Source organism: Macaca thibetana, chromosome 15 (assembly GCF_024542745.1).
Source record: "Macaca thibetana thibetana isolate TM-01 chromosome 15, ASM2454274v1, whole genome shotgun sequence".
Taxonomy (NCBI): Eukaryota; Metazoa; Chordata; class Mammalia; order Primates; family Cercopithecidae; genus Macaca; species Macaca thibetana.
The window spans coordinates 106,178,036-106,200,446 of NC_065592.1; the positions used below are offsets into that span (position 1 = coordinate 106,178,036).

At 42.4% G+C, this 22,411-nt stretch overlaps 1 protein-coding gene across 4 annotated transcripts in view; it reads left to right on the forward strand.

Annotated features, from left to right (window-relative positions):
- Positions 1–3,090: 3,090 nt before the first annotated feature.
- Positions 3,091–22,411, forward strand: part of ZNF169 (zinc finger protein 169) — a 45,377-nt gene continuing 26,056 nt past the window's right edge. For 2 of the 4 annotated variants that reach the window (XM_050761388.1, XM_050761389.1), the window contains exons 1-2: positions 3,091–3,143; positions 21,732–21,819. In XM_050761388.1, coding sequence (XP_050617345.1) covers positions 21,787–21,819 — 33 coding nt within the window. In that variant the 5' untranslated portion in view covers positions 3,091–3,143; positions 21,732–21,786. Of the gene's footprint in view, positions 3,144–16,985; positions 21,820–22,411 lie in introns of those variants that run through there. The other 2 variants (XM_050761386.1, XM_050761387.1) reach the window with 1 other exon arrangement.

Below are 22,411 nucleotides of genomic sequence, written 5' to 3' on the forward strand. Positions count from 1 at the left end.
TTAATAACTAGGATCACGAGGTCAGGAGTTCGAGACCAGCCTGACCAAGATGGTGAAACCCCATCTCTACTAAAAATACAAAAAATTAGCCGGGCATGGTGGCCTATGGCTGTAGTCCTAGCTACTTGAGAGGCTAAGGGAGGAGAATCGCTTGAACCCGGGAGGCGGAGTTGTAGTGAGCCGAGATATAACTAGCTCAAACAATTCTATAAAAAAATCTAATAATCTGATTAGAAAATGAGCAAAAGGTCTTAATAGACATTTCTCAAAAGACATACAAATGTGGCCAGGTGTGGTGGCTCACGCCTGCAATCCCAGCACTTTGGGAGGCTGAGGCAGGTGGATCACTTGAGGCCAGGAGTTCGAGACCAGCCATGGCCAACATGGTGAAACTCTGTCTCTACTAAAAATACAAAAATTAGCTGGGCGTGGTGGCGTGTGCCTGTAGTCCTAGCTACTCAGGAGGCTGAGGCAGGAGAATTGTTTGAACCCAGGAGGCAGAGGTTGCAATGAGCCAAGATCATGCCACTGCCCTCCAGCCTAGGCAACAGAGTGAATGAGACTCCATTTCAAAAAAAAAAAAAAAGATATACAAATGACAAACAGGTATAAGAGAAGGAGCTCAACATCATTGATCATCAGAGAAATGCAAATCAAAACTACAATGAGGTATCATCGTGCCCCAGTTGAAACGGCTTTTATTCAAAAGACAGGTAATGACAAATGCTGCAAAGGATTTGGAGAAAAGGGAATCCTTGTACTCTTGGTGGGAATGTAAATTAGTATAGCCATTATGGAGAACAATTCGGCGGTTCCTCAAAAAACTAAAACTTGAGCTTCCATAAGATCCAGCAATCCAGGGCTGGGCGCAGTGGCTCATGCCTGTAATCCCAGCACTTTGGGAGGCCAAGGTGGGTGGATCACGAGGCCAGGAGTTCGAGACCAGCCTGACCAAGATGGTGAAACCCCATCTCTACTAAAAATACAAAAAGTTAGCTAGGCATGGTGGCCCACGGCTGTAGTCCTAGCTACTTGAGAGGCTGAGGCAGGAGAATTGCTTGAACCCGGGAGGCGGAGTTGTAGTGAGCGGAGACTGTGCTACTGCACTCCAGCCTGGGCGACAGAGGAAGACTCCATCTCAAAAAAAAAAAAAAAAAATTCCAGCAATCCCAATCCTAGGTATATATACCCACAAGAAAGGAAATCAGTATATTGAAGAGATATCTGCACTCCCATGTTTACTGCAGCACTATTCATAATAGCCAAGATTTGGAAGCAAACTAAGTGTCCATCAACAGACGAATGGATAAAGAAAGTGTGGTACTTATGCATAATGGAGCACTATTCGGCCATAAAAAAGATGAGATTCTGTCATTTGCAACAACACAGATGGAACTGTAGGTCATTATGCTAAGTGAAATAAAGCCAGGTACAGAAAGACAGACATCACATGTTCTTACTTATCTGTGGGAGCTAATAATTAAAACAACTCAACTCATGGACATAGAAATTAGAAAGATGGCCTGGGCACCCTGGCTCACACCTATAATCCCAGCATTTCTGGAGGATGAGAGAGGTGGATCACTTGAGCTTAGGAGTTCAAGATGGGCCTGGGCAACATGGCAAAAACCCCATCTCTATAAAAAATACAAAAATTAGCTGGGATGGTGGCCACACCTGTAGTGTCAGTTACTCAGGAGGCTGAGGTGGGTGGATCACTTGAGCCTGGGGAGATCGAGGCTACAGTGAGCCGAGACTGCACCACCGCACTCCAGCCTGTGACAGAACAAGACCCTGTCTGAAAAAAAAAAAAAAAAGGAAAAAAAAAAAGAAAGTAGAAGGATGGTTACCAGAGGCTAGGAAGGGTAGTAGGGGGTGGTGGTGGATGATTAATGGGTACAAAAAATAGAAAAATAAATAACACCTGGTATTTGCTAGCACAACAGGCTATAGTAAAAAATTTAATTTTACATTTAAAAAGATAAGTATGATTGGATTGTTCCAAACACAAAGGATAAATGCTTGAGGTGATGGATACCCTATTTACTGTGATGTGATTATTATGTATTGCATGTTTGTATCAAAACATCTCAGGTAACCCATAAATACATCCACCTATTATGTACCCACAAAAATTAAAGGTACAAAAAGTTAAACTGACAAAAAATAGGGGTGTAGCCAGACGCGGTGGCTCACGCCTGTAATCCCAGGACTTTGGGAGCCTGAAGTGGGAAAATTGCTTGAGGCTAGGAGTTCCAGACCAGCCTGGTCAACATAGCGAGACCCAGATTCTTCTTCTTTTTTTTTTTTTTCTTGAGAAGGAATCTCACTCTGTTGCCCAGGGTGGAGTGGTGGCGCGATCTCGGCTCACTGCAACCTCCACTTCCCGGGTTCAAGCGATTCTCCTGCCTTAGCCTCCTGAGTAGCCGGGACTACGGGCGCCCATCACGACGCCCAGCTAATTTTTGTATTTTTAGTAGAGACGGGGTTTTACCACATTGGCAAGGCTGGTCTCGAACTCCTGACCTCTGGTGATCCGCCCGCCTCAGGCTCCCAAAGTGCTGGGATTACAGGTGTGAGCCACCGCGCCCGGCGGCAAGACCCAGATTCTAAAAAAACAAAACAAAAAATTAGCCGGGTGTGGTACTATGCACCAGTATTCCCAGCTACTCAGAAAGTTGAGGTGGGAGAATTGGTTGGCCAGGAGTTTGAGGCTGCAGTGAGCTATGATCACACCACTGTACTGCAGACAGAGAAGACCCCTTCTCAAAAAAGAAGTAAGTAAATAAAGTACAGGGGTGCAAAATCACAGATGTGAATTTGCAGGATGGAAGACAAGTAACATCTTTTTTTAAAAATAATTAAATTAGAAGGACCGTATAAAAAGTTAAATAGACTTAGTGCTCACCTGACCTCCCTTCTCATGGACCCGAAAGTTAGATTTTACTTTCTGATTTTTCACAATTTCTCCTGGATGCGGCGGTCCCGCCCCTCGCGGCATTCTGGATGTTGTAGTTCCTCGCTCCAGGGCATCCACGGTAGGGTAGTTGCGCGCCCCGGGGCAATCTGGGTAGTGTAGTTCCGTGCCCAGGGGCGGTCCAGCTCGCGTACTTCCGCGTCCCGCCATCGTCGCCGGGTGCGTGGTGAGTGTCCTTTCACAGTTCTGGTGCGCTAGCCCGGAGGTGGTCCCCGCTTCCGCGGCCCTTCCACGGGAAGGAAGATCGGGAAAGCTGGCATGGGCAGTCCCTGCTGTGGCCACATGTTCCTTGGTGTTTGAGTTTCGGCTGTGGGGTCTGGGCGTGCGCCGTCCACCCCGGAGAGAGGTCTTGGCGGAGGTCCTCTGGTGGGGAGGGGGCGTTGGCGTTGTCGCTGTCGCGTGCTTTTGGCGGGACTCTGGGCCCAGTATCTTGACCTGGAGGGGCCAGTGCAGGCCTGGGACCGACTTCCCGAGCTACTCCGCAGGTGCGTCCCCGGTACTTCGGGGGCCGTTGAGTGGGCTCTGCCTGGGGTACCCAGACAGCATCCTGCCACCAGCATAGCGCCATTCCGTCCCACCAGCATAGCGCCTTGGAGGTCTCAGGGCCAGCAAATGTGGCTTTGGGGGACATGATATCCTTGGTTGGAGCAAACTTCCTCATTAGTGGGGGGCACGCGGCTTGGGCATCAGTCGGGTTGTTTATTTATTTATTAAATTTTATGTATGTATGTATGTATGTATGTATATATGTATGTATGTATGTATTTATTTTTGAGACGGAGTCTCTCTCTGTCGCCCAGGCTAGAGTGCAATGGCGCATTGTCGGTTCACTGCAATCTCCGCGCCCCCCACTCTCCCCGCCGCTGGGTTCAAACAATCCTCCTGCCCCTGCCTCCAGAGCAGCTGGGATTACAGGCGCCCGCCACCACGCCCGGCTGATTGTTTGGTCTTTGTTTTGTTTTGTTTTTTGAGACAGAGTTTCGCTCTTGTCGCCCAGGCTGGAGTACAGTGGCGCGGCCAACCTCAGTCCGATTGTTTATTAGGACTCTTGTGGCTGGCTGGTGCACCGTGGTGGTGATGGTGCAGCTTGGCCGCAAGGACTGGGGTTTGTGGGGGAGGACTGTTTGTGGATAGACATCCAGACTTGGTCTTGATAGTGGGGGGACCCCTAGGGCCATGCGACTCGGGTCAGTAGCCTTAGGGTCTGGGGGCCCTGCTGCGCCTTGGTGAGTTGAGAAGGGCTCGGCTGGAGTTAGACATCCCTGGATTGTGGGTTACATGAGTGCGTACTTGGGTCCAGATTGTCGGCGTCTGCAGCTGTGTGGCTCCCTCCGACTTTGGGACTCTTCCGGGAGCATGGGTTGCAACAAGTAGAATGGTGCCCATAGGACCAAGGAACATATTTCTCAAGCCCCAGGGGGCTGTTGAATGACTCCTTGAATTCCTGGAGGTGGGGGAAGAAGTTGGGTGGAAGGCATCCAGACGTACATTTTTTTTTTTTTTTTTTTTTTAATGAGATGAAGTCTTGCTCAGTCGCCCAGGCTGGAGTGCAGTGGCGCGATCTCAGCTCACTGCAACCACCACCTCCTGGGTTCAAGCAATTCTCTGCCTCAGAGTGGCTGGGACTACAGGCGCCCACCACCACACCCGGCTAATTTTTTTTGTATTTTTAGTAGAGATGGGGTTTCTTTCTTTCCTTTTCTTTTATTTTCTTTCTTTCTCTTGTTGAGATGGAGTGTCGCTCTGTCCCCAGGCTGGAATGCAGTGGCGCGGCGTGATCTCGGCTCACTGCAGACTCCGCCTCCCGGGTTCAAAGGATTCTCCTGCCTCAGCCTCCTGAGTAGCTGGGACTACAGGCACGTGCTACCACACCTGGCTAATTTTTGTATTTTTAGTAGACCACCATGTTGACTAGGATGATCTCGATCTCCTGACCTCATGATCCGAAAGTGCTGGACCTCCGAAAGTACTGGGATTACAGGCGTGAGCCACCGCGCCCAGCCCGAGATGGGATTTCACCATGTTGGTCAGGCTGGTCTTGAGCTCCTGACCTCGTGATCCATCCGCCTCCGCCTCCCAAAGTGCTGGGATTACAGGCGTGAGCCCCCGCACCCGGCCAAGACCTACATTCTTATTTCTAACTTTTCAGTATGAAAACATTGCAAAGATATCCAGAAGTAGTTAGGAAGTTCCATGGATTCATCACTCAGCTTCACCACTTATAAATGACTGACCTGTCTTCTTTCCCCCAAATCTGCAACCCCAAGTGTGGATCTCTTTGGAAATTGTCTCTTTCACTAGGGGTCTATACCAGGGTTTGCTGTCTTGAGTGACCCTTCATAGTGTGAGTTCAAATCCAGGTCTCTCCCTTTGTCGCTGTCACTTTGAGCAAGGTACTTAACCTCGTGGAGCTGCTGTGAATGTGGAATGAAGTAAAACTTGTGTATGACACTTCTGTGATGTAGTGCTTTAAAACAAAATTCAGATGTCATATCATTTCATCTGTAAATGGCAAAAACCACGATTACTTTTGCACCATCCTAACACTTCAGTATGCATCTTTCATAAATAAGGAATTTAAAGAGAAACAACTTCAGCATTAATGATCGTACCCAACAGAATTAACAGAACTTATTTAGTATCACCTATACAGGCTGTGTTGTTTCCCTATTTATCTCAAAAGATGCCTCACTACAGATGTTTGTCCACTGCAAAGCTTTCCTGAGTTTTCTCTGGCAGAATTACTTCCAGTGTCCTTTTTAGTTGCAGAGCACTTTATTACATGAGGACTCCACGGCTTGCATGGTACATCTCAACTGTCCGACTGTCCCAGTGGTTTTGAGATAGTTCTTTGAGGGAACAGGCGCCTTGTCTGGCTCCTCATGGGTCACTGACACAGTGCTTGGCACCCACCTGCACTGTGCAACTGATTGACTCTGAGGGTATGAGGAGTTGTCCTTTTTGCCTGGAAAAGGAAGTTCATGGAGGATAGAAACTCAGATGGAAAAAGGGGTTAGGCTATTACTAGGGAAAGCCTAGGGTGCCAAGATTGTGTGCGAATCTTATCTGAGATCAGTGGGATCTACTGCCGGGTTCTGACAAGAGAAGGGTCATGATTTCTTTTTTTCTTTTCTTTTCTTTTTTTTTTTTTGATACAGAGCTTTGCTCTGTCGCCCAGGCTGGAGTGCAGTGGTGCGATCTCGGCTCCCTACAACCTCTGCCTCCCGGGTTCAAGCGATTCTTCTGCACCACCATGCTGAGCGGTTTTTTTTTTTTTTTTTTTTTTTTTTTTTTTTTTTTTTTTTTTGTATTTTTAGTAGAGACGGGTTTTACCATGTTGGCCAGGATGGTCTCAGTCTCCTGACTTGTGATACGCCTGCCTCGGCCTCCCAAAGTGCTGGGATTACAGGCGTGAGCCACCTCGCTCGGCAGAGAAGGATCATGATTTCTAACTGCCCTCATTACCCTGTCTCTCTGTTCGCTTTTACAGTGAAAGTCATCAAAACAATTGTCTGCACTTGATGAATGCAGTTCCTTTCTGTGCATCATCTATTTGATTTCTAAATATTACTGGGGGGAGGGTTCTAGATATACTTACTGACTTCTTATTTAATTCCATTCAGGTCAAAGAACAAATGATGTAGAATACCAGTCTTTGCAAATGTATTGGGAGTTATTTCCCGACCCAGCATGTAGTGTGAGTTGGGGAATGTCCCATAGGCCCTTTAAAAGCATGTGCATTCTGTTGTGCAGTGGTGTACTAATATCAGTTTGGTCAAGTTAGTTATTATGTTCAAATCTTGTTATTTCCTTATGGATTTTTTTTTCCAGTTCTTTTATCAACTGTTGTGGCAGGGTGTTAATTCCAACTAGGACTATGGAATTTGCCAGTTTCTCCATTGAATTCTGTCAATTTTTGCTTCACATATTTTGAAGTATTGTTACTATAAGGTGCATACACATTTATCTTTGTTATATATTCCTGATGAATTGACTGTTTTATTATCATGAAACATCCCTTTGTATCTCTGGTAATAGTTTGTCTTGAAATATAGTTTATCTGATAGTTATATACCCATTCCAGTCTTACTATGTTTACTCTTTGCATGTTCTATCTTTTCTCATTCATTTTGTTTCAACTGACCTATGTCTTATATTTAAAGCCTTTATATTATAGACAACATATGGTTGGGTCTTGCTTTTTTTTTTTTTAAATCCATTCTGGCAATCTGTGCCTTATTTATTTTTAGAGACGAGGTTTTGCTATGTCGCCCAGGCTGTTCTCCAACTCGCGGGCTCAAGCAATCCTCTTGTCTCAGCCTCCCGAAGTGCTGGGATTACAGGCATGAGCCACCGTGCCCAGTCTGTGCCTTTTAATTCGAATGTTTATTTCATGTAATTATCGATACAATTAGATTTAGGTCTCTTTTACTGTTTTTTTTTTTCTTCCTCTGTTCCTATTCCTGCCTTCTTTGGGCCAATTGAACTTTTTTTTTTTTTTAACATTCTAATTTAACTTAATTCAATATAACTTAATTGCCACTTAGCTATACTGCTTTGCATTTTTACTTTATATTTTTAGTTGCTGCTTTAGAGATGACAGTATACATTTGTAACTCTTCACAGTCTATGTAATCTTGTACAACTTCATGTAAAATGAGAGATCTTGTATAGGTACTTGTACTACCTACTCCTTCATTCTTCAGGCTATAATTGTCATATGTATTGAATCTTCATATGCTGTCAATCACAATGCAATTTTAATATATTCGCTATAAACAGTCTTTTATTTTATCTTTTTGAGGTGAAATCTTGCTCTGTCGTCCAGGCTGGTGTGCAGTGGCACAATTTTGGCTCACTGCAATTTCCGCCTCCCCGGTTCAAGCGATTCTCCTGCCTCAGGTTCCCAAGCCACTGGGATTACAGGCATACGTTACCATGCCCAGCTAATTTTTGTATTTTTAGTAGAGATGGGGTTTTACCACGTTGACCAAGTTGATCTTGAACTCCTGGCCTCAAGTGATCCGCCCACCTTGGCCTCCCAGAGTGCTGAGATTACAGGCGTGAGCCATCGCGCCTGGCCTCAGTCATGTATTTTAAAGAAATTAGGAGAAAAAGACAGTTTTTTGGGGGTGTGAACATTATTTATCATTTCTAGTGATCTTCAGTCACCACAGAAAATCCAAGTTTCCATTTGGCATCATTTCTCTTCGGTTTGCAGAAACTCTTACAGGGCAGTTCTGCTGGCAATAGATTTTACTGGTTTTCTTTTACTTGAAAATGTCTTTGAAGTCTTTTAAAAAATCAACTTTATTACAAAATCACAACTCTTAAGTGTACAATTTGATGAGTTTTAAGTAGTGTATATTGTTGTATAACTGATTTGCTCCTTGTCACTAAAGTTTTGCCTTTCCTAGAATTCCACGCAAATGAAATCATATAGTATGTATTCTGTTTCTTGATCAGTAGTTTATTCCTATTCCTTTCTATTGTATTCTGTTTTGAGTCTGCTACCTTTTTATTGATCCATTCTCCTTTTTCTGTTGTTTTTGATTGTTAGGTATAGTAATTAACTCACTGTGACCATTCTTGTACAATTCTTTTCTTTTCCAGGGTTCATTTACTAGGCTGATGTATAACTCTTTCTGTGCCCTATTTTTTTTAAAACTATCTCCTGGGTACTTTGGGAATTGCTAGATCATAGGTATGTTTAACATTAAAAAACCTGCCATACAGTCTTCAGAAATAGTTGTAGCATTTTACAGTTGTGTTCCTGGACCAAACTGAGGGTCAGGCTGCTCTTTCTCCTGGCCCAATAACGAGATGCAGATGAACGGGGGAGGAAGAGAGTTTTTATTTCTATAACTGGTTACAGGGAGAAGGCCTGGGAATCGTTGCAAAACTCAAAATTACAAAGTTTTGCCAGGCGCAGTGGCTCACGTCTGTAATCCCAGCACTTCGGGAGGCTGAGGCAGGTGTATCACTCGAGGTCAGGAGTTCGAGACCAGCCTGGCCAACATGGTGAAACCCTGTCTCTACCAAAAATACAAAAATTAACCAGGCTTTGTGGCAGGCATCTGTAATCCCACCTACTTGGGAGGCTGAGGCAGGAGAATCACTTGAGCCTGGGAGGTAGAGGTTGCAGTGAGCCAAGATCGTCCCTTTGCACTCCATCCCTCCATCCTGGGGGACAGAGTGAGACTCTGTCTCAAAAAAATAAAATAAAATAAAATAAATTACAAAATTTTCCAGAGCTTATATACCAAGCTATATCTCTACGTGGAAGTGTGCCTTCATCTAAATACATGAGTGATTAACTTCCTTTAATCTATAAGGTCTGAGTCCTGAAGACCTTCCTCTGGAGCCTCAGTAAATTTATTTAATCTAAATGGGTCCAGCTGCTGGGGTGATTACTCTTATTTTATCTCCTGCTAAATCATGGAGGCTTGGGGAGTTCCCTCAGATCCTCAATAAACTTGTTTGTGGAGGCCTAGGGAGTTTCTTCAGACCCACAATAAAACTTGTTTAATCCTAAATGGGTCCTGTTAAGAATTCCTTAGTTATTTACAAAAATTAGCCGGACATGGTGATGCTTGCCTGTAATCCCAGCTACTCAGGAGGCTGAGGCAGTAGAATTGCCTGAACCCGGAGGCAGTGGTTGCAGTGAGACAAGATCACACTATTGCACTCCAGCCTGGGTGACAGAGAGAGACTCTGTCTCAAAAAAAAAAAAAAAAAAAAAAAAAAAAAAAAAAAAAAAAAATTGTTAGTTGTTTTGCCATGCTTTAAGGCCTGGGAAAGGCCTAGGCAAAACTCCTGATGGGCTTTTGTTACATCCCAGCCTTTGTATAAGGGTACTGGCTTTTAATATTTAACTTAACCACACAGTCAGTACTGAAACAGTTCTTAGTGAGACCTGACCTGCCACAATCCCCGCTGTCAATCTGCACATGATTTCTGTCATGCTTGTATATTTATATATCACGAGAATTGTAGGGAGATGGGGCATCATAATCTTTCTGACTACTTCCTGCTGAGATGTGGTCATTGTTACAGAGCACCGAACGCAGCGCTGGAGTGGAAGAGTTCGATTTGTTCCCAGTAGCACTCTCTGTTTTGGGGGCTTAGAGGCAGTGCCTGCTGAAACATAATAGTATGCAACAGCAACACATATAAATAGGTTACTGCTGTTTTCTTCTGGAGTTTAAGTTGTCTAGTCTTCAGTTCACAGGGCTTCAAGAAGGCACAGCTTAGGTTTCAGTGGTTTCAAATTAGGAAAAATGGGGAAAAAGGAAAAGAAGGAGGAAAAAATTGAAAATAGTATTTTGGAGACCTGTAGACAGAAAAATTAGAATTTAATCCAAAGTGTAGAATATAATAAAAGCTGAAAAAACATCAGGTGAAACTAGAATTTAACAACCGGTGTACTATAGTTTTTGAAACGTAATTTTTCTCTCTCCAGTTTCCCATTTTTATTAAAAGATAAATCATGGTAGGACTGGTTTTCTTCATTGTACTTGGTCTAATTGTATACAGTGCAGGAAGAATAATTATATTTCACGTGGGCTTTTTAAATTGGCTTTGATGGAACTTTGTTTCATAGAAGGAATCTGAGATAAGACTTTTTAACGCCAAGCCTAGCCATGGATTTGTATCATCAAATACCTATCAGTTAGGTGAATGCCTCTCCTCTTGAGGTTCTAAGATAACTTGGGGTTCCTGGCCTGTCAGAAAGTGATTACTTACCACAGATCAGAAACCCCGTACAGGGACTGTGTACACAAAATATGAGGCCAGTTTCCAAGGAATTTATTGGCTTTATAAATGAAGTTCGATTCCTTAAAGGAGAGCACATCATTCCAGTTAAAGCCTTGGTAAAATAACCAGTTTTTCCAATTGTGTCCTGTTACAAAATAAAACAGATTCTTATTGCACTTATGCAAATAACTGTATTGCCATAAATTAAGAATACTCACAGATAGTTTCCAAATTTTAGAGGAACCAAGTAGAAAGGAACAAATATGCTCCAAATTTTGTTCATAGGCGTATACTTGTTACAAGCTGTTAATAGCTCAAAAGAAAAGTTTCCTTGACACTGAAAAGCAAAACAAAGGATTAGCAATATTTTAAGCAAAACGTCAAAAAGATCACTCCAGGCTCCTATTAGTTCAGTTCATGTAGTTAATTGCTGTCCTGCTTGATATTAATGAACATTTTAGCTTGTCATGAGTCCTGAACGTTTTTCCTCTATTCTGATGTCACAAGCTCTAAAGTTATCGGAAACCTGCATTCAACAGTGCCTGTTAGAGCTTTACAGCTGATTATAAAACTGCCTTCTTTTTTTCTTTTTTTGAGATGGAATTTCACTCTTGTTGCCCAGGCTGGAGTACAATGGTGCGATCTCGGCTCACCACAACCTCCTCCTCCCGGGTTCAAGTGATTCTCCTGCCTCAGCCTCCTGAGTAGCTGGGATTACAGGCATGTGCCACCACACCCAGCTAAAGTTTTTTGTATTTTTAGTAGAGATGGGGTTTCTCCATGTTGGTCAGGTTAGTCTCAAACTTCCGACCTCAGGTGATCTGCCCACCTCGGCCTCCCAAAGTGCTGGGATTACAGGTGTGAGCCACTGTGCCTAGCTTATAAAACTGCCTTCTGAAGAGGACCAAAACAAGACAACAATTGTTTATGGATGACAAAAAGTTTTAGGGTAGCCATAGTTACAGACACAATTGACAAAGAAATCTGTTAACTCTGTGGCACAAAATAATTTAACATAACAATTAAAATTATTACTGATAATGTACACTAAGATATATCAGAATTATAGGAGTTTCCCATAACTTTGGAACACATACCAATAACATATTTATACAAATATAGCCAAAAGAAAGCCAAGCATGATTTCTTATTTAACAATGCTTTCTGTATAATTTTTATACCAAATAAGCCCAATTTCATCTTTACATTCGTGTACTATTAATGTTGGCTGGGCACGGTGGCTCACGCCTGTAATCCCAGCACTTTGGGAGGCTGAGGCAGGTGGATCACGAGGTCAGGAGTTCGATACCACCCTGACCAATATGGCGAAACCCCATCTCTACTAAAAATACAAAAATTAGCTGAGCATGGCAGTGGGGCCTATAATTCCAGCTACTCAGTTGACTGAGGCAGGAGAATTGCTTGAACCAGGAGGCAGGGGTTACAGTGAGCCAAGATCATGACACTGCACTCTAGCCTGGGGGACAAAGCGAGACTCCGTATCAAAAAAAAAAAAGAAAAAAAAAAATCCAAACAAAGACATTTCTAAGTGTCTAAATTACACATTTTCTTAAAAACCTCAGAGTAGCTTTTGTTGTAATAGCTGTTAATGAAGAAAACAGAATTCAGTCAACTGACAAGAAAAAACTTGCTCAAAAAGACAGGGTCCTAGGAGAGAAATAAACAAAAACATGAAGGCCTTTAAATACAAACATGCACAAATACATATACATATCTTGGATGTTAGCTTTTATTTAAGCCGACTCTCAGCCATTGAGCTCCTAAAAAACAAATTTTTTTTTCTTCCCAGAGGCCTCTCAGCAGGAATGAATCCAATACCTGCCATTATCAAGTTTACATGGCATCAAAAGGAATAAAACAGATACGCAAACAAGTGGAGACAAATTTTGGACAACAGAAGGGGAAGTGCACTCAGGCAAAACAGACTCAAAACCAACTCAAAACCTGGTCTCAACCAAAATCCAAAGCGGGTGTATGAGCGAGCCCTTTTGCTTCCCTTGGTGGTACCGGACAAATGGCTTAGCAAGCCCAGACAGGAGAATGGTAGACTCCCGACATATCATCTAGTCAACTCACCCTTGGAGCCCGTCCACTCCTGATCACCATGTTTCCCTAGTAGTGAAAGGGACATGCAGATTTGCGCATGCATGGAACAGCCCTCTGGAGGGTCCTCGGGAGAAATTCACCCAGCAGCTGCTGGAATCCTCCTGAAGACTGTCTCCTTGCAAGCTGCCAGCCGCTGAACGCAGCACTGTCATTATCTCCTTGCTAGCTCGCCAGATTTGTTCCCTGTCGGGCTGCTGTTTCTCATGGCCCAATAACGAGATGCAGATGAACTGGGGAGGAAGAGAGTTTTTATTTCTGTAACTGGTTACAGGGAGAAGGCCTGGAAGTTATCGCCAGACCAACTCAAAATTACAAAGTTTTCCAGAGCTTATATACCTTCTAAGCTGTATGTCTATATGTAAGTGTGCATTTATCTAAAGACCTAAGTGATTAACTTCTTTTACTCTATAACTAAGGTCTGAGTCCTGAAGACCTTCCTCTGGAGCCTCAGTAGATTTACTTGTTCTAAATGGGGCCAGGTGCTGGGGTGATTACCCTTATCTTGTCTCCTGCTAAATCAGGAGGTTTGAGGAGTTCCTTCAGACCCCCAATAAACTTGTTTGTGGAGGCCTGGGGAGTTTCTTCAGACCCACAATAAAATTTGTTTAATCCTAAGCGGATCCTGTTAAGAATTCCTTCATTATTTTGTCATGCTTTAAGGCCCAGGAAAGGCGTAGGAAAAACTCTTGATGGGCTTTTGTTACATCCCAGCCTTTGTATAAGGGCACTGGCTTTTAATATTTAACTTAACCGCACAGTCAGTACTGAAACAGTTCTTAGTGATACTTGGCCTGTCACAGTCCTACCAGGGTCATATGAGAATTCTGTTGCCTCACTCTTGCCAACACTGGTATTGTCTGTCTTTTACCTACCCTGATTGATGTTAAATTATTACATTTATCTGGTTTTCTTTTTTTACTTCTTTTCTACTCTTTCTTCACTTTTTGTATTCTTTATATTTCCCAAGTGTTGAATTAAATGGTGAGATGAGACATCCTTTGCATGTTCTTGATTTCAGGGAAATCATTCAATATTTTGCTATTAAGTATGGTATTAGTGCTATGTTTTTGTAGATGCTTATTTATTAAATTGAGGAAGTTTCCTTCTATTGCTAATTTGTTAGGAGTTTTTATCATGAATAACCATTAAATTTTTTCATATATATATATATTTGCAACTACTAAGGTGATTTTTCTCCTTTATTTTATTTTATTTATTTTGAGACAGGATCTCACTCTTGCCCAGGCCAGAGTGCAGTAGCATGATCATGGCTCACCAAAGCCTTAAACTCCTGGGCTCAAGCAATCCTCCCACCTAAGCCTCCTGCATAGCTGGGACAACAGGCACATGCCACCACGCACAGCTCATTTTTGTGTTTTTTGTAGAGATGGGGTTTCTCCATGTTGCCAGGCTGGTCTTGACCTCCTGAGTTCAAGCAATCCACCTGCCTCTGTCCCCCAAAGTGCTGGGACTACAGGAGTGGGCCAGGGCACCTTTCATTTTGTTAATGCAAGTAATTAAATTGCTTTTCAAATGTTAAACTGGCCAGGCTCAGTGGCTCACACCTGTAATCCCAGCACTTTGGGAGGCCGAGGCGGACAGATCACTAGGTCAAGAGATTGAGACCACCCTCGCCAATGTGGTGAAACCCCGTCTCTACTAAAAATACAAAAATTAGCTGGGCGTGGTGGTGCGTGCCTGTAGTCCCAGCTACTTGGGAGGCTGAGGCGGGAGAATCGCTTGAACCCAGGAGGTGGAGGTTGCAGTGAGCTGAGATCGCGCCACTGCACGCCAGCCTGTTGACAGAGCAAGACTGTCTCAAAAAAAAAAAAAAAAAGTTAAACTAACGTTGCATTTCTTGGGTGGGCCTCATGTGTTCCCGTGTCATCCTTATACCCTATTGCTGGATTTGACTTTCTATTATTTTTAAAGGACTTTTGCAGGAAGTGTATGACTTTGTCAGGTTTCAACGTCTGGATTATGTTGGCCTCATAAAATGAATTGGGAAGTACTGCCTTCTCTGCTACTTAAGTATTTGACAGAATTTATCTGTAAGCCTGAACTTTTACTTCTGGTTAAAGTTTAAAATCATGATTTTAATATCTTTACAGATGTAGGGCTATTCAAAATTACCATTTTAGTTTTGGTAAACCTTGTGATTAAAGGAATTTGTTCGTTTCACCAATTTGGGGCCTGTCATTTTTATTTTTAATAAGAATCTCTTATTGTCCTTTTAATGTATGTAGGATCTGTAACAATGTTTCCTCTTTCATTCCTGATCTTGGAAATTTGTCTTTTTAAATTTTAATTTAATCACTTTTCCTAGGGGTTTAGTAATTTTTTTGGAGGGGGTTGTAGGAGCTTTGATCTTCTTATTCTTTTTTAAAATTATTGTGGCAAAAAAACCACATAACATATATTTATCCTCTTAATGCTTTTTTGAGTATACTGTATAATATTAACTATGTACAACAGAACTCTAGAACCGAAATCTTTTTTTTTTTTTGAGACGGAGTCTCGCTCTGTCGCCCAGGGTGGAGTGCAGTGGCCGGATCTCAGCTCACTGCAAGCTCCACCTCCCGGGTTTTACGCCATTCTCCTGCCTCAGCCTCCCGAGTAGCTCGGACTACAGGCGCCCGCCACCTCGCCCAGCTAGTTTTTTGTATTTTTTAGTAGAGACGGGGTTTCACTGTGTTAGCCAGGATGGTCTCGATCTCCTGACCTCGTGATCCGCCCGTCTTGGCCTCCCAAAGTGCTGGGATTACAGGCTTGAGCCACTGTGCCCGGCCTAGAACTGAAATCTTTTACCTATTGAATAGCAACTCCTTCTCTTCCTCTTCCCCATCTATTAGCAACTACTATTCTACTTTCTGTTTCTATCAGTTTAATTACTTTAGTATTCATATTAGTGGGATCATGCAATATTTTTCTTTTTGTGACTGGCTTATTTTATTTAGTATAATGTCCTTAAGTTTCATCTATGTTGTACCATGCGCCAGAATTTCCTTCCTTTTAAAGTCTGAATAGTATTCCATTTGTATGGCTAGACTACATTTTCTTTATCCGTTCATACATTGAATGGATACATCTGCTTCCAATTCCTTTGGATATGTATCTAGAAGTTGGATTACAGGATAATATGGTAGTTCTATTTTTAATTTTTTGAGGAACCTTCATACTGTTTTCCATAGTGGCTACACCATTTTACAGTCCCACTAACAGTTCACTAAGGTTCTAATTTTTTACATCCTTGTCAACACTTATTTTCTGTTTTTGTGTTTGTGTGTGTGTGTGTGTGTTTTGTAGTGGCCATGCAAATTGGGATTAGGTGATATCTCATTTTGGTTTTCATTTGTATTTCCCTGGTAATTTGTGATGTTGAACATCTTTTCATATGCTTCTTGGCTATTGGTATATCTTCTTTAGAGAATTGTCTATTCAAGTCCTTTACCCATTTTTAATTGAGTTGTTTGTTACTGAGTTGTAGAAGTTCTTTATATATTCTACATTTTAGCTCCTTATTTGATATATGGTTTGCAAATATTTTCTCTCATTCTGTAAGTTGTCTTATCACTCTGTTGGCTGTCTTCTTTGCTGCAAAGAAGTTGTTAAGTTTGATGTAGTCCCGTTTGTCTATTTTATATTTGTCGCTTGTTCCTTTAGTGTCATATTCCAGAAATCATTGTTAAGACCAACCAATGTCATGAAGCTTTTTCCTATTTTTTTTTTTAGGAGTTTTATAGTTTCAGATCTAGAGTTAGCAATTTTAATATTTTTTGCAAACACCCTTTGACTTTTTAATTCTCTATAATTTCATTTCTATTTCATTATAGTTTCCTCTTTATTATTTTCTTTCTTCTTATTTTGTGTTCTTTTTGCTTTTTTTAGCTTTTTAAGATGGGAGCTGAGTTATTTTTAATTAAGACTTCTTTTTTTTAAAGCACATTCACTTAAACCTATAACTTTCCTTCTCAGAACTGCCTTATTACCTGCTTATTCATTTGCTAGGGCTGCCGTTACAAAGTACCACAGAATGGGTGGCTGTAAACAACAGAAATTTTTTCTTCACAATTCTGGAAGATTGAAGTCCAAGATCAAGGTTTCGGCAGGGTTGGTTTCTTCTGAGGCCTTTCTCCTTGGCTTGTAGCTAGTCATCTCCTCCCTCTGGAACTTTTAATGTCCAAATTTTCTCTTCTTTTTTTTTTTTTTTTTTTTTTTTTTTTTTGAGATGGAGTCTCGCTCTGTCACCCAGGCTGGAGTGCGGTGGCGCGATCTCGGCTCACTGCAAGCTCCGCCTCCCAGGTTTACGCCATTCTCCTGCCTCAGCCTCCCGAGTAGCTGGGACTACAGGCGCTCGCCACCACGCCCGGCTAATTTTTTTTGTATTTTTTAGTGGAGATGGGGTTTCACCATGTTGGCCAGGATGGTCTTTGTCTCCTGACCTCATGATCCACCCGCCTCGGCCTCCCAAAGTGCTGGGATTACAGGTGTGAGCCACCGTGACCGGCCAGAGTTTTTTCTTATAATGACACCAGTTATATTGGATTAGGGCCCTTTCTAATGACCTCATTTTTACTTAGTTATCTCTTTAAAGACCTTACCTCCAAAGACAGTGACATTCTAAGGTACTGGGGGTTAGGATGTCAGTATATGAATATGGGAGACAAGGAATAATTCAGCCTGGAACAGCTCCAAGTCACAAATTTGGTAAGTTGTGATATGTATTAATAGGTTTATTAGAATCACTGAGTTCAGAATATTTTCTCGTATCCCTTGGAATTTCTTCTTTGATTCATATCTCCTTTAGATAAGGGCTGCTTAATTTCTAATTATCAAGGTTTTAAAAAATATCTTATTGTTATTGATTTCTGCTTTAGTTCCATCTTGGGCAAATAATATACAGATGTTCTTTGACTTACGATTGGATTATGTCCCAATAGACCCATTGTGAATTGAAAATATTGTTTAAGTTGACAATGCATTTAATACACCTAACTAACCTGCTGCACATCAGAGCGAATCTAGTCTATCTTAAATTTGCTCAGCATACTTACATTAGCCTACAATTGGGCAGTCATGTGCCCACGGTGGTTGGGGCACAGCTTGGTTTTGTATATTTCAGGGAGGCATGAGACATCAATCAAATACACTTAAGAAATACATTGGTTTGGTTCAGAAAGGACAAAATCATCTGGCAACACGGTCCGCTATAGAGTATGGGTTATTTACCTTCATGATTGTGTGGCTGCCTTGGAGCTGTAGCTTGCTGCTGCTGCCCAGCATTGCAGGCCCTGAAAATGATTAAAATTCCAAATTTGAAGTAGAGTTTTGAGTGCACATGATGCTTTATGCCTTGTAATCCCAGTGCTTTGGCAGGCTGAGACAGGAGGATCGCTTGAGGCCAGAAGTTCTAGACCAGCCTGGACAAACAGTGAGACCTCATCTCTATGAAAAAAAAAAAAAAAAAAAGCCAGGCATGGTGGCACACATCTGTAGCCACAGCTACTCTGGATGCTGAGGCAAGAGGATTGCTTGGCCCAGGAAGTTGGGGCTGCAGTGAGCTGTGATTGTGCCACTGCATCCAGCCTTGGTGACAAAGTGAGACTACCTCTCAAAAAGTAAATGAAAAAGAAGTATGGTTTCTACAGAATGTGTATTGCTTTCACACCATTAAGACATCAAAAAATTGTGAGTAGAACCATTGTAAGTTGGGGACTGTACTCTTTCAGTTTTAGTCCTTTGAAATTGGAGATTTGTTTTATATGCCTCAGTATTTCATCTACTTTGGTGAATATTTTGTGTACACCTATAAAGGATATGTATTCTGTACTTGTTGGGTTTGGTGTTCTGTAAATGTCCGTTAGATCAATACTGTCCAGTAGTGTTTTCCAGATTATCCATTTCCTGACTTATTGTCAATTCACTTTTCCATTAACTGAGTGAGGTGTAACAAATTTTCTTAACTACGATTATGCATTGGTCTCTGTCTCTTTTTCCTATTCTGTCATTTTTCTTCCTGTATTTTCTCTCAGTCCATGGCTTGTCTTTTCATTGTCTTATCAGTGATATAAAATAGGAGTCATGAAGGGGGTCATCCTTGCCTTGTTCCTGATCTTAGTGGGAAAGCATCTAGTTCCTCAATGTGATGTCAGCTGTAGGCTCTGCACTCTCTCTTTTTTTTTTGAGACAATCTCACTCTGTCCCCTAGGCTGGAGTGCAGTGGTGCGATCTCGGCGCACTGCAACCTCTACCTCCCGGGTTCAAGTGATTCTCCTGCCTCAGCCTCCCAAGTAGCTGGCTGCCCGCTACCATGCCCGGCTAATTTTTGTATTTTTAGTAGAGATGGGGTTTCACCATGTTGGCCAGGCTGGCCTCGAACTCCTGACCTCAAGTGATCCTCCCGCCTCAGCCTCTCAAAGTGCTGGGACAGCAGGCGTGAGCCACTACGCCTGGCCTGCACTTCCTTTTTATTTAAGCATAGCCACAATTATTTGCAGAGGACATTGGTTAGACCATTTTTAACCTAACTTATAAACAGTATAAATTGTATTGAACTTAATTTTTTTATGTTATTTATGATAACATTTTAAAAATGTTATCTAATATCTAATCATGTGCAGGTTTCCTCATTTGCCTCAAAAAATGTCTAAACAAGGTTCACACATTACAGTTGATTGGGGTCTCTCTTTTTTTTTTTCTTTGAGACAGAGTCTTGCTCTGTCGCCCAGGCTGGAGTGCTATGGCGCGATCTCGGCTCACTGCAACCTCCACCTCCCGGGTTCAAGCGATTCTTCTGCCTTAACCTCTGGAGTAGCTGGGATTATGGGCGCCCACCACTATACCCAGCAAATTTTTTGTATTTTTAATGGAGATGGGGTTTCACCATGTTGACCAGGCTAGACTTGAACTCCTGACCTCGTGATTCGCCCACCTCGGCCTCCCAAAGTGCTGGAATTACAGGTGTGAGCCACTGTTCCCGGCCAATTTTTGTATTTTTAGTAGAAACGGGATTTCACCATCTTGGTCAGGCTTGTCTTGAACTTCTGACCTCGTGATCCATCCTTGGCCTCCCAAAGTGCTGGGATTATAGGCGTGAGCCATTGTGCCTGGCCAATTGGTGTCTCCTTAATTCTCTTTTTATTCTGTAAGATCTATAAGAGCTCTTTCTATTGTATTTTTTCTACTGTATTTTTAATACTATTCATTTGTCGAAAGTGTTGCGTATTTAAAAAATTGCAAACATGTCAGTTCACACCACAGAACGTTTGTATCATTTCTTAATGACCGTTCCCTCCATATCCAGAATATCATGATCATACTGTTGACAAAAAGAGTCAAACTCTGTAAAATATTTTTAGAGATTTATTCTGAGCCAAATACGAGTGGCCATGTCCCGTGACACAGCCCTCAGGCGATCCTGAGAACACCCAAGGTGGTTGGGGTACAACTTGGTTTTATATATTTTAGGGAGTCATGAAACATCAATCAAATCTATTTAAGAAATACATTGGTTTGGTTCAGAAAGACAGGACAACTCAAAGTAGGGGGGAGCAGATTCCAGGCTGTAGGTAAATTTAAACATTTTCTGGTTGACAGTTGACAATTGGTTGAGTTTATCTGAAGACCTGAGATCAATAGAAAGGAAATGTTCAGGTTAAGATAAAGGATTGTGGAGACCAAGTTTTATTGTGCAGAGGAAGCTCTCAGATAGCAGACTTCAGAGAAAGCAGGTTGTAAAATATTTATCAGACTTAAAAGGGTGCCTGGCTCTTAGTTGATTATCTTTTGTATCTGGGAAGGAAGGAAGGAAAACAAAGGGGAAAGGGGATTCTCTATAGAATGTGGATTTTTCCCACAAGAGACTTTGTAGGGCAATTTCAAGGTATGGCAAGGAAATGTATTTTGGGGTAAGACATTTTGATTTTCTTCCTTGTTATGCCACAGTCAGATTGGAAAGTAAGTCATGATATACAGGGTTAAATAAAACTCATCAGATGAGAATTTATGGTTTGTAGGGCAGGAATCCCCAGGCCTCTTAGGTAGGAATTTGGGCAAGATAAAAAAAAAATATCAGAGCTTTGTCCTCAAAACCTAACACTATTAACAATAATTCTCATTACATATTGAATTGTCTCTTGCAGTCCGCTTTTCTCATTCATTTGTGCAAGACAGGATCTAGTCAAGACCTATACTTGTCATCTGAAGAATGATTTATCTCTTAAGAAATATTTTCATTCAGAAAAAAATCTACCCCTACTTCTCCCTTCTTAAAAATCTCTTCATGAAATTGACTTGTTATAAAACTAGGTCAATTACTGACTGCCTATTCCTAAATTCCAAGTCACATTTCAAATTTTGGTACCTAATTTTTGATACATGAGTGGAGGGAAGGGTGCAGCCAGGGTCATATAGGATACTCAGGTTATGGCCTCCACCCTGCTTCATGTCTCCCTCAAAACCGGGAACTTCTGCTTTGGACTTCCTGGAACCTGTCCTTTGGCCTCAGGGTAAATGTGGATGGGATGCTTTTGTTTTCAGTATGTTGAGGCTTTTTATTTTTCAACATGCATGCTCATTTGAGGGCACTCTGAGGCCTTTTTCTTTTAATGGAGTCCACACAAAGTCTCACCCAGCTGCTGGAAGATGGGGGCTCCATTCCCCAACTAGAGTTTGGATGTGAGCCTGTTGCTGCTCAGCTCTGTGGGCTTTATTTGAAAGACACTGGCTAAGAATGGGCTTCACTAATGCCCTCTGCAACCTGCCTTTGTTGCTTCCCTGTTCCCCTACTCCCTACTGAATTGGGAGGCTGGACAGCATGTGAAGGGTGTTCTTCCCGAGTACCTCTCTCACTTCTTATCTCTTTCCCCAGATTTGCCTCTGCGACTTGCCTCTCCTCTAGGAAGAGCACTCCAGAGAGCAGGGAGATGGCGCCAGGACTCCTGACAACCAGGGAGGAGGTAAGTCCTGAAATTTCTTCCTAGCTATCGCAGGAAGGATTCATAATAGTTTCTTGTCCTGAAGGCTGCCTTCTTGGTATTAGGCAAAGCCTATCTTGATCTTATAGGTGTGACTCATCTTTTCTGGAGCTTTCTCTCAGTCTTATTTGCTACATTTATGACTCAGGTATTTACCAAGGAGTTAACTGTGACCATCACATCCTGGGCAGTTAAAATAAAAATACAGGACATCCATGCTTACGTGCCCAGTGACTCCGAAGGCCTACAAAAGTATAGTGGCTCACATCTGTAAACCCAGTACTTTGGGAGGCCGAGGTGGGCAGATCACCTGAGGTCAGGAGTTCGAGAGCAGCCTGGCCAACATGGTAAAACCCCGTCTCTACTAAAAGCACAAAATTAGCTGGGCATGGTGGTGGGCGCCTGTAATCCCAGCTACTAGGGAGGCTGAGGCAGGAGAATCACTTGAACCCAGGAGGCTGAGGTTGCAGTGAGCCGAGATCACGCCACTGCACTCCAGCCTGGGTAACAGAGTAAGACGCCATCTCAAAAAAAAAAAAAAAAGTATAAGAAGGCTCTCAAAAGACAAATTGTC